This window comes from Talpa occidentalis, unplaced genomic scaffold (assembly GCF_014898055.3).
Source record: "Talpa occidentalis isolate TD23 unplaced genomic scaffold, MPIMG_talOcc4v2.1 talOcc4.5, whole genome shotgun sequence".
NCBI lineage: Eukaryota > Metazoa > Chordata > Mammalia > Eulipotyphla > Talpidae > Talpa > Talpa occidentalis.
Window position 1 is genome coordinate 46,501,815 of NW_023604861.1, and position 11,687 is coordinate 46,513,501.

The 11,687-nt window shown below is 51.1% G+C and overlaps 1 protein-coding gene across 1 annotated transcript; it reads left to right on the forward strand.

Annotated features, from left to right (window-relative positions):
* Nucleotides 1-6,301: 6,301 nt before the first annotated feature.
* Nucleotides 6,302-10,954, forward strand: PDX1 (pancreatic and duodenal homeobox 1). The gene is made up of 2 exons (XM_037528667.1): nucleotides 6,302-6,712; nucleotides 10,454-10,954. The coding sequence occupies exons 1-2, from the start codon at nucleotides 6,310-6,312 to the stop codon at nucleotides 10,885-10,887; spliced, it is 837 nt and encodes a 278-aa protein (XP_037384564.1). The 5' UTR covers nucleotides 6,302-6,309; the 3' UTR covers nucleotides 10,888-10,954.
* Nucleotides 10,955-11,687: the final 733 nt, after the last annotated feature.

The window sequence follows — 11,687 nt, forward strand, 5'->3', positions numbered from 1 at the left end:
ACATTCCTGATGGGTTCTACTGACCACCACATTATTTTCTAGATGTTTCCAAGTAGATAGTTAAATGTCCTTCAGTGTTTCCAAGGATCAAGCCAGGCTTTTGGTCTATGATTTTCTCTAATCCACCTTTGCCTATGCTGAAAAAATCAGCAGTGTGAAATGATTTATTACTTAAGAGTGTCACATATTAAGAGGATGCACAAATGTAGATTCTATAGATTTGAGTATTGAGTATTGTAAAAATTTTTCTGGCCGAAAGCCATGAAATATCCTATTCTTTAAAAATTACACTATAAAAAATGTATTATGATAATTTTCCAACAGGAAGAAGTACCTTTTACTAAATCACACAAAAGTTCCATAAGGATCAGTGGTGACACTGCTGAAAATTGTGTTAACTCATACAGTAAATTAAACATTTGTGTCCTCCTTCCACTTCAAATGTTGAAATCTCCTAATCCCCATTAAGAAGGTATTTGAAGATAGGGACTTTGGAAGATGCATAAGTATGGTGCCTTTTGTATGCGGTCAGAACCTTTATAAAAGAGACCCCAAACCCTTCCTATGAACTAGGAAGTCAGTACTCACAAGACCCTGAATCTGCTTGTACCTTAATCATTATTCCCAGTTTCTACACTCTGAGAAAGAAAGTTTTTTGTTTATAAACCAAAACATAAATAAATTTCTAGATTTCTTGATTTCCTGCTACATAGCAGCGAGTATAGTGTCATGGCCAAGAGAATGGATTCTAAGCACAGACCACTTCAGCTTGGGTCTAGGTTCTCCCACTTTACTAGATGTGTGCTTCTGGGCAAGTTACTTAAGACCTCTATTTCTTAAGGCCTCAGTTTCTTCCCTCACAAAACAGCAATAATACCTCACTGGATTTTAGTGAGGATTGATATATGCAAAATTCTTGAAACAGTGCCTGGCTCGCTGTTTGCTGCTATTAGCCTATAGTATACTTAATGGGGCAGTACTGTTGGTTCTATTTTATAAATGAGGGCAGGGAGGGCCAGTGGAATTATACATAGAACTTGCCAAGAGACACCTAACTTGCGCACAGCACAGACAGAATTGGAAGATGAACGTGTGCAGATCCTAGGAGTTTTCCACTGCACACCAAAGCCAGAACAGAGACTTACTATTGCGTTTTTGTCATTCATAGCGATTGCAGGTCTAGCCCGCACAACGTGTGCTAAATAAGTGTTTGCTGAATAAATATTATTGAAAATATCCATCCTTCTGACCAGTAAACCATGAAAGGCAGGCTAGTTCAGGAAGGTAGCTGGAGTGAACCGGAAGTATAGGTTAAGCCTCTCTAGGCTCCAGCAGGAACCTAGAGGTAAGAAAAGGTTCCCAGGAGAACAAAGGATTAGTCACAGGAAATGGTGATGGGGGAGGGGGTGGGGAGCAAAGAAAATTAATTTCAAAGCAAGCAAGGAGCTGGTTATCCAGGGCTAAGATGAGAAGAGAATGGCAAGGGCTGGATTCTAGAGACTGCATGCCTCTCTGGATGATGGAACAGAGATGGAGCCTGGGTAAGACTGGGCAAAAGGATGGGTCCAGAAGGCTGACGCCAACCCCAGGGGTGCTGGGAAGAGGCAAGCAAGGGGCTTAGACCCTTTGATATCTCAATTTCCTTTAACACTTTTCCTTTCAGCTGCAAAATAAACAGAGGGCCTCAGAAGGATTAAACAAAAAAGTGGGAAGGAAGTTTGGTTGGGGGGGAGGTGTCACTCTTGGGGAGCAAGCACTAAGCAGTGAGCCAGAGAGCTGTGCACAGTCCTGGGGTAACACAGCCTCAGGGGTAGCCCTTACTGCTCGTCCATCACGGTAGAATTAGCAGTAGAGGACAACGCAGTTGTCCAGTTAAATTGAATTCTTAGGCCGTGCTTACCTGCCCCGCTGTGGTGGGGAGGGGCTGAATTCTCCGGAAAATAATTTCAACATCATTTATTTTACTGGCTTGTTTTGCCCTCGGAATCCATAGGAAGACTTTAAAGCAAAGTCTGACATAGTCTCCTGAATCAGTTGGCTTTTTCCAAGATGCTTCCAGACTTGGTGCCAGACAGAAAATCTGGAAGGAGAAAACCATTTTCCCTGGGGGCACTAAAACAACGGCCTGCAACGAGTGCCCACAGAAGAAAATGGTCCCGTAGAGAAACTCAAAGTAAATCAAAGGCGGAGTGATCTCCTGAGCGACCCGGTACCCTACCGTTTGTTTTCATTTTTCACCTCAGGATATAGTCTAATTTTATTTTGAACTGCAAATGAGAAAAACTAACGTGCTCTCATCACTTAAATTCCATGCGAATTCATTGTGAACACATCCTTGCAACTAAGTGAGGCTCACCTCTTTTTGTTTTGCTTTGTCTTTCCTTTATAATGGATACAATGGCTTCAAACTACTTATTCTTAGCGAGCAACGTTCAGCCCTTGACCTGTCTGCGATTCCACCGAGAAGACTCAGCCACCTTCCAAGAACAAGGTAACCTGTGTTCCCCAGGCGGCCAGCCGCGGCTCAGGAAGGAACCGGGCAAGAGGACCGGCCAGGACCTCCAGTATCAGCGAGGGCTATCAGGACGTCCTGCTAATAAACGACTTTTTCACTGTCCACACTATAATTGGTTTACAGCCTTTTTTGTTTATTTATCCATAAGAGCTGTTAAATGACTCGGGAAGGCGCGGGCCTAATGGCTCGGTATCGCTCCCCAGCCTGTGGGAGGCAGAGGGGCGCGGGCGACAGCGGGGGATGCCGAGCGGAAACGCATTTCACCTGTAATGGACTTGGCTGCTTTATGGTACCAGGAGCCATAGCCACCCAAGAAACACAACACGTGGCCTTGCTGGGCGGAGGGGTCTGCGGGGTGTGCAGCTTTTTATTTGGATGTGCGTTATAACGAGCCGAACCAAAAATCCTGTTCGTTTTCTCCCACTTAATAATAATCACAGCAGTGAGTGGCTGTTTGACCTTTGCTTCCCGGGTCTCGTCTTCCTGGAGCGGGCTCCCGAAAATGCTGATTGTGAAAGCGTGGCCCTGCCTCCCGTGGACGCCGTGGGCAGCCTGCTCCCCCATTTTTCTGTTCAGCTGGGGGTTGTCAGGTTTTTGCAGCCAGAGCGGTGGGCGGATTTGCTTTCTGCTGAGCCCCTCTTTTCCTTCCGCGGAGCCTAGCGAAAATATTAAATGCGAGCAAATGAAGCATCGAAATGGAGACCAATTTACAGAAATGTGCAATTAGACCAGAAGTGCAAAGTAAACACTCTGGGTCGGGGTGGCCGTTGAGGCGTGGAGGAGGCGACGGAGGACCTCGGGCCGAGTCCGGAGAGGGGGGTGTTGTGGCAGAGACGTGGGGGGAAGGAGGAGCGGGCAGAAGAAATGAGGGAGGGGGGAAGTGGCGATCTTTGTCCCAAGACTACGCGCTGCCTGCTCATAACCGCGTCGCCAAGTCAACCCGTGGCGACCTGGCAGATTATCTCCGAGGGTCAACACGCCGCGACCGGGCAACCCCGCTCAGGCCCTGCCCTCCTGATCGATGTGGTCACTAGCGGCCAGGGCGATAGCGCCCGGTCCTCCGCGGCCGCACGAACAATGGACTCATTGATGCGGCATGCAGAGATTAGGTACGCGGGTCCCACGGCCCTTCACTCCCCCAGGACCACAGGTGGCCCTTTTCCCTGAAGAAATCGCCACTCTGCCCCGACCCTCTGGTCTTCCTTCAGTCTGCCTTTGGGTGAGAGCCGGCCAGCGATAAGCCCCTGAGCAGCTCTGGTTCCCAGACTAGCAAAGACCCTTGGGTGCCCAGGGCGCATCTATGCGCGCGTCTTGAGACCGCACCAACATTTCAAAAGAGAAGGAAAATTCAGACAACTCCAAATTCTCAGCTGACTTCGTTTTTTTTTTTTTCTTTAAAAAAAATTCATTTATTTATGCATACAAGAGCTTGGGTACAGTCCAGAGGTGTGGGGGGGGGTGTGAAAGGATTCACCAGAGACAGAGTGGGGAACAGAACTGGCGGATAGACTGAAGTACACTGCTGAGGGGAGCAGCCAGACAGACAGGAGAGGGCTGCTGCACTATGCGGGCTGCTCCCCAGCGGAGAGGGGATCCAACTCGTGCTGCAGAGGCTGCAGACAGTCTCATAGGTTGAGTCCCAATCCTTTGTGCCACCAGGGAGGCCTCAGCTGACTTTGTTTTTTTAATGAAAATGAAGACATTTCAGGGCATTTGGATTGTTTCCAGGTTTTACCTATTGTAAATAGTGCTGCAATAAACATGGGTGTACAGGTGCTCTTTTGAATCAATGTTTTTGTGTCCTTTGGGTAGATCCCTAGTAGTGGGATTGCTGGGCCATATGGTTGTATGGTAGCTCCATTTTATAGATGACTGGATCAAGAAGATGTGGTACATATACACAATGGAATATTATTCAGCATTAAAAAAGATAAACTCATGCCATTCGCAGCAACGTGGATGGAGCTAGAAGGAATTATGCTCAGTGAAATAAGCCAGAAGGAAAAAGGAAAAATATCAGATGGTTTCACTTATAGCAGGAATATAGGGGAACCAGATAAGACATCAGTGTAAAAAAATAATAATAACAGTACAAAACACAACAAAGCAAAAACAGACAATTATAAACCAGAGACATAATGCAGGGAAGGAGGAGGGAGAGAGATCAGAGGGAGGGAGGAAGGAGCACAGGGGACTGTGGTGATGGTGCCTGGGTGCCTTGGGGAAGGAAATTCTATGGGGACTCAACCTGAGGGGGTGGGGGGAGCAAATATTGTTTAAAAAATTTAAAAAGTCAATTGTATAAAATGTCAATTGTACAAAAAAAACTGAACTAGAGTTTTAGATAAAAGTTCTTTCATATGTGAAAAAAAATGAAGACATTTCAGAGTAGCTCATTCAATCCATACTCATTTAATGCAAATATTTCCACTAGGAGAAAATATATTAAAATCTACCTGGCAAAGGACCGGCTGTAGTTTGTAGTTTAGGAAAGTCAGGTTGCAGTGATTTCCTGCAGGGGTAATCAGGCGCTGGTTCATTGTGATTCACCCTCCCTCTTGCAGAAACTTTTCAGCAAAGCTGTCCGGTTTTTGTACACTCCCTCCCCTTTGTGGTTGAGGAATATGATCATATTGGCAGAACCAGGTGGAGGCTGTGCTAGATATCCAGGGCAGGTGGGTGGACAGAGATGTGCAGACTCAGGTCAGAGGTAGGAGGCCACTGCCACCCTAGATAGTCCATACCATGGGGTCCAAAAAGCAGTCTATTTGAGACCGCAGAGTGCCCAGAAGTTGCTGAGTGGGTGGAAACTTCCAAGGATTGGCATTGCCATGAATGCAGCTGTTGTGTTTCTTAACACTACTTTTCTCTCTCCTGTTTGCTCTATTTCAGTCACACACAGCAGTGGACATTCTCCAGTTGACGGTGGAGAGCCATCAAGAATCTGGAAATCCAATGCCAACCCTCCCCTTTCATCTCCCAACCACAAGAGGGGATGCTACTTCTTTTCACCCTTGCTAGAGTTGGTCAAAAAGCCCCAATTTCCTTAAAATCAAAACTAATAATGTCCTCCAATTTAAAAATAAAAGCCACTGTAAATGCTTATGATGTTCCCATTTGCACTCCAGAAATTTCAGCTCAGCCACAGAAAAAAACATAAGGAATGCTGGATCTTTGTGTATTAGATCACTAACATGATTGGTGGTTGTGTACATATGTCATAAATAAAATAGAACCAACAATTTCTGACTTGCAGAGACGGGATCTGCAAACTTTTTTAACCGCATTCTCTGACAGCTAAAAGAAAGTTGGTACACAAACTCGATATGTCTATATTTATAAATTATATTACATAACAAGCATATTATGTGCATTGTCAAACATACAAGGAAAATAAATCTTTAAAGTGCCATGAACATTTTTCTATAAATGAATAGGAGTTCTAATATTTTCCTGCAGGCCTCCCTTTGGCGATTACTACCAGCTCTCCAAGTGCGTCCAGTAAACTCAGCTGGGGGAGAAAATTGAAACAAATGCAGGTGCTCCTAGCTACCTGGGCCTTGCTTCTTAAAGCAGTCAGCCAAGCCAATAATGGCTCCAGGCTGAGCCACGTGGGGCACCGGGGAGCCTATGGCGCTGCGACCAGCCGGCCAGTCCCCGTGGTCCGCGGGTTCCCTGGGCGAGCTGAGCGGAGCTGTCAAAGCGAGCTGGGGTGGCGCCAGAAGCAGGAGCGCCGCACAGCCCCAAGTCCCGGGCTCCAGTTCCCTACGGGTCCCCAAGCCGGGGCGGCAGCCATGAACGGCGAGGAGCAGTACTACGCCGCTACGCAGCTCTACAAGGACCCGTGCGCCTTCCAGCGGGGCCCAGCGCCGGAGTTCAGCGCCAGCCCCCCGGCTTGCCTGTACATGGGCCGCCAGCCCCCGCCACCGCCGCCCCCCTTCCCCAGCGCCCTGGGCCCGCTCGAGCAGGGCAGCCCCCCGGACATCTCCCCATACGAGGTGCCCCCCCTGGCCGACGACCCCACGGTGGCGCACCTCCACCACCACCTGCCTGCCCAGCTCGCGCTCCCTCCCGCGCCTGCCGGGCCCTTCCCGGATGGAGTCGAGTCCGGGCCCCTAGAGGAGCCCAGTCGCGTCCAGCTGCCCTTCCCGTGGATGAAATCTACTAAGGCTCACGCGTGGAAAGGCCAGTGGGCAGGTAAGCCTGGATCCACGCCCCCTTTGTCCCCTAGCGCTTCCCAGGACCCTCTTCCAGTTGGCGCTCCCAGCCCCTGAGGATAACCCGGGGTCCGAATAAACGATGCAGAAAGCCACCGAGGCCATCCTGCCCGGCAACACGTCTCCAGTCCAGTTGAATCCGTTGCTCCCACTCAGCTCTCCTTCCTCCAGCTTCCAACCCTCTACCCTGAGCTGCAGGACCCCCTGATGTCAGGGTGGCTCTCTGCTGAGGTCCAGGCACCAGACCCTCGAGCGCCTTCTCAGGGGAGGAGCCGCCAGCCCAGGACACCTGAGAGTAGAGGAAGCCTATTTAGGACTTGAGATGCCTCTAATCCGGGCTTGGGGCGCTCCTTCGTTGTCTCGGGGCCCCTTTTGCCCTGAGGTAGCCCGGGCGGCTTCACTTGAGAAGACCAGGCCGTCCCCGGAGCCCCAGGAGATGCAGAAAAGCAGGGAAGGGAAATCGCACCTCACTCTGCAAAGGGGTCCGGCAGCGAGGGAAGAAGCCCCGGGCGCGGGCCTCTCGGCCAGGTGGAGCGCTGGCCCCGCAGCCTCCGCGTCCGGCCTCTGAGAGAGGCCGCTGCGATTCGAGTTTATTTTTGACCAAGCAAAAGCGTTTGAAGCCGCAACCCGTGCGGCCTCCTAGCGAGGGAGGTTCAAGGAGACACCCCGGCTGCACACGCGGCGGGAGCCTCGCGTGCCGACCCTAGTGCGGGCTCGGAACGGAAGGTCTCCCCCGATCCCGGGGCGCAGGGCCCGGCAGCCCCCCGGCGCCTTCCCCGCCCCGGGCTGGAAGCGAGTTCCGGCGCGGCCTGTGCGGCCGCCGCTGCGGTGCCACCGCTTCCGCGCGCGGCCACCTCTGGCCGCACCTGCGCCACAAATAGCTGTTCTTTCCCTGGCATCTGACAGCCATGAGTGGGGGAAAGACACTCGAGCTGGCGCGCTCCGAGAACTCTCGGCTCTCCTTACCGCCGACCCTGCCTGACACAAATTCGGGGGCAGCCAAGCGGGGCTTTGGGGGGTGAGGGTGTTCCCAGCTGGCGTAGAGCATGCGGGTCGCCCCTCACTGGTTGACTTTCCCGTGAAGGTCGGTGAGGACTGGAGAGATCCTGAAACAGGACAGGACCCAGTGGTCCCCACCTCCGGCGAAACCTGGAGACCAAGGAGACGGAGATGCTTGCGAGGCGCTCTGGGTACTCATCGAGCCCGCACGTCTCGGACCAAAGGCCTTAGAGGCCAGGGAAATGCAGGGGTCTTGGAAGGGGAAGAACAGAGTCACCCCCCTGGGGCTGTTAGTCTCGGTCATTAGTTTCCCGCCTTGCCTCCGTGGCTCTCTTCCCGCACGGCGCAGGGGACTTGCATTTGGGGCACTCGGGTCCTCCTCACGGTTTCCTCGGGGGACAAAAAAAGTCAAGGAAGGCCCTAAAAATGGTTTTCTGAATTGAAGTAAGTTCCTAACCTACCATAGTGGGGTGTGACCCATGCTTTGGTGGAACTCTGGCTTGAGCGAATCCAAGGAGCCAGAAAGTAAAACCCAAGAAAATCAACACGGTTGCCGAGATGGAGGGACTCTGGAAGGAAACATCCTCTGGCTGGAAACTCACAGGGACAGGCCTTTTCCACTGCGCTCTGACCCCTTGGAAGCTCAGGCCTGAAGAAAGGCGGGTACCACCTCCCTTCTCCTGAAAGTAGGGTGCTGGGTGTGCTGCGACCCACCTCTTATCTGCAAATGTTCGAAGGAACCGGGCCTCAAGGGCGATTGAGCCTTACTGCCTGTTCCTAGAGGGGTTTTGCGTCCCTGGAAGAGTGCAGTGATGAAAGGGGCTTTGTTTTGCAGCGCAGATATGAATACTAATAACAGGGATTTCTGAAAGTGGAACTGCATCAATCTCACTAGCCCACTCTCCCCTAACCCAGCTCACCCAGTGCCATAGGAAAGGCCTAATCCGGGAGCCCCGGACATCTTCTTATCAGGGTGCAAGTTCCCTGGGGCAGCAGACCCCACAGAACTTCTGGAAGTCTGCCAGAATGACTGGAGTCCAGAGAGGTTGTGGGTTGAATTTAAGAACTTTGGAGGACATTTTACAATTATTACTGTAAGTTTATCTCTGAGACCAAGGAAGGCCTGTAAGTGTAAGGCATGGAGATTCCACTCCTCACTGCTCTCCCAAGGAACAGTACTCTGTTTTCTTAGATCTGAACCTCTCCGCCTTGGTTTCTAGACCCCTCCTTTGCACCTGGATGGGAGGGGAGAACCCTAGCAGATTAATCCTTCCCCTAAATCTGCTCACTAGTTTTTCATCTCCCTGAGGCTTAGCCAACTGTCTCGGGAGAAATGCCCCATATCTCTGCCCTAGAGAAGCTTACTTAGGCCCCTTGCCCAAGTACTGGTGGAACTTGCGGCATCCACACACCAGATGCAGTGAATATATTGCACAGAAAGGAAAAGATCCTGACCTCAACTGCAAACACCTGCATGTAGCACTGATCTGCCAGCCGGGCTGGATGGGTTGCTTCCTGGACTGGCCTTGAAGCTAGGAGACGTGAGCCCTAGACCTCACCACTATACCCTCCTTCAAAGGGTTCCCATTTTCTCAGTGGGGTTCAGCACTCTGCTCCCCCAGTTGCCATCAGCCTCCTCTGACCCTCCCCAATCTCTTCTATTCACTTTTGACTGTATTTGGGATGGATGGCACAGAGACCTGGGCTGCCAGTGACATTTCCTGGAGTTCAGAATAGTTTCCCTTCTCCTCAAGGGCAGGGGCCCCTCCACTGCGGTTAAAATGACAATTACAGAGAATTCACCTGCTCTCAAGTTGGGGATGGTTACAATATAGAGAGATAATATATGACTAGATATAACAATATATCATAACCTTGGGGCTTTTTACTAGCTGAAGGTTTTTCAAATTGAGGTTTGCAACCGATCAGTCCATCAACATGTCAATTTACTGGGTTGAGACCAGCTTTTATGAAATCATTAAGAATAGGTAAAATTAGATAGCATCACACCTGATAAAGTTTGGTTTTATGTCCTGATTTTTTGTGTGTGTTGGTTATATAGCTGTGTGTAGACTGGATGGAGATCTGGAAAGTATTTCTTACTGTGGATTTTTTTAAGCCCGGTACACAAGGCATGGTATTGTCTTGGTAGAATCCATTGGCTTTCTATATCTATTATGTGCACTTTATTTTTTAAAAAGATTTATTTATTTATACAAGAACTGGGATACCGGTCAGAGGCGCGGGAGGGTGAGAGAATTCACCAGAGACAGAGTGGGGAACAGAACAGGCAGACAGACCGAAGACACTGCTGAGAGGAGCAGCGGGCAAGGCAGGAGAGTTCTACTGTGCCATGTGGGTTTCTCCCAGGCCGGGGCTCGAACTCCTGCTGCAGTGGCTGAGGATAGCTTCATAAGTTGCATCTCAAGCCCTTGAGCCACCAGGGAGGCCCTATTATGTGCAGTTTAATCAGCACCAACCCAAACATCAGTTAAGTGAATTCACTCAAGAGCCACTCTGACAGAATTCAGATTGACCTCCGAGAAAATGCATCTTTTCCTGGGGAAGGTTACCTGCGCCCAGCCTGTCTTTCGGGGGTAAGGGTCTGGGATGGCGGTGGGTGTGGCTGGGGGGCGGAGCTCCTAGGATCCTGCTGCACTGGTGGTGGCAGAGAGAAGATCCAGGGGTCGGGGACCACACTTACTTGCTGTATCACCTACAGGCGGCGCCTACGCAGCAGAGCCAGAGGAGAACAAGCGGACGCGCACTGCCTACACTCGCGCGCAGCTGCTGGAGCTGGAGAAGGAGTTCCTATTCAATAAATACATCTCTCGGCCACGCCGAGTGGAGCTGGCCGTCATGCTGAACTTGACCGAGAGACACATCAAGATCTGGTTCCAGAACCGCCGCATGAAGTGGAAAAAGGAGGAGGACAAGAAGCGCGGCTGTGGGACAGCGGTCGGGGGTGGAAACACGGAGCCGGAGCAGGACTGCGCGGTGACCTCGGGCGAGGAGTTGATGGCACTGCCGCCGCCCCAGGGGGGTGCTGTGCCGCCTGCGGTCGCCGCCGCTCGAGAGGGCCGCCTGCCTCCCAGCCTCAGCAAGTCCCCCAAGCCCTCCAGCGTCGCGCCCCTGCTGCCGCAGGAATCCCGGTGAGAGATGGGAGCTCCTCCCTGCCCTGCGGCTTCAGCCACTCCAGAAGGAGGGAGGAGCGGGCCTAGGACCTTGGATGTGGACCACCGGGCCTGGCAGTTCGTTGCAGAGGGGAATGGCCCGGCCCACACCAGATGGGAGGGGAGGAGCTCTCAGGCTTCGGTTCCAGGAGGCCTGGGGGTTGGGGGGAGTCGCTGGCAGGCCTTCCAGAAGAAGAGAGTTTTCTGTAATATGTGGGGTCTCTTCTGGTGATGTTGTTGGATTGGCCACCTTGGCTGCTGTTGGCCAGCTCCCAGTACTCTGGAAGCCTAAACCACTTTAGGGAAGCCAACTCTTCAAAAGACAACAAAAGCTGTACAGATTGGGGTGCTCCCCAGCACACAAGCAGGAAGGAGTGCCTTTATCTACCCAAAACCAGCCATTTCTACACTGGGCTGCCTCATTGCATTTAGATATATCAATATTTGAAAGGTAATGCCTAAAATTACAAAGATCCAGTGAAATCGATGTGTGTGGAATAGAATAATTCCTCCTCCTACCCTTTCTTTTCCAATCCTTTTAGAACACCCACATACTTGTACTTCAACCTGCACATCTTTGCTCTGAAGAAGGGAACATCTTGCTAGGGTTGCTGGGCAAAGAGCAGGGTTTGGGGTGGGGTGTAAGGGCAGAGTCCTTGTGCACCCCATTGGTGGGTCCTATGCTTCCAGAGAAAACTAGGGGAGATGGCCTGGAGTAAGGAACTTACAGAAGATAGACTCCTGAGTCATCACTATACTGAAGATATTTGGACCTTTTTATTT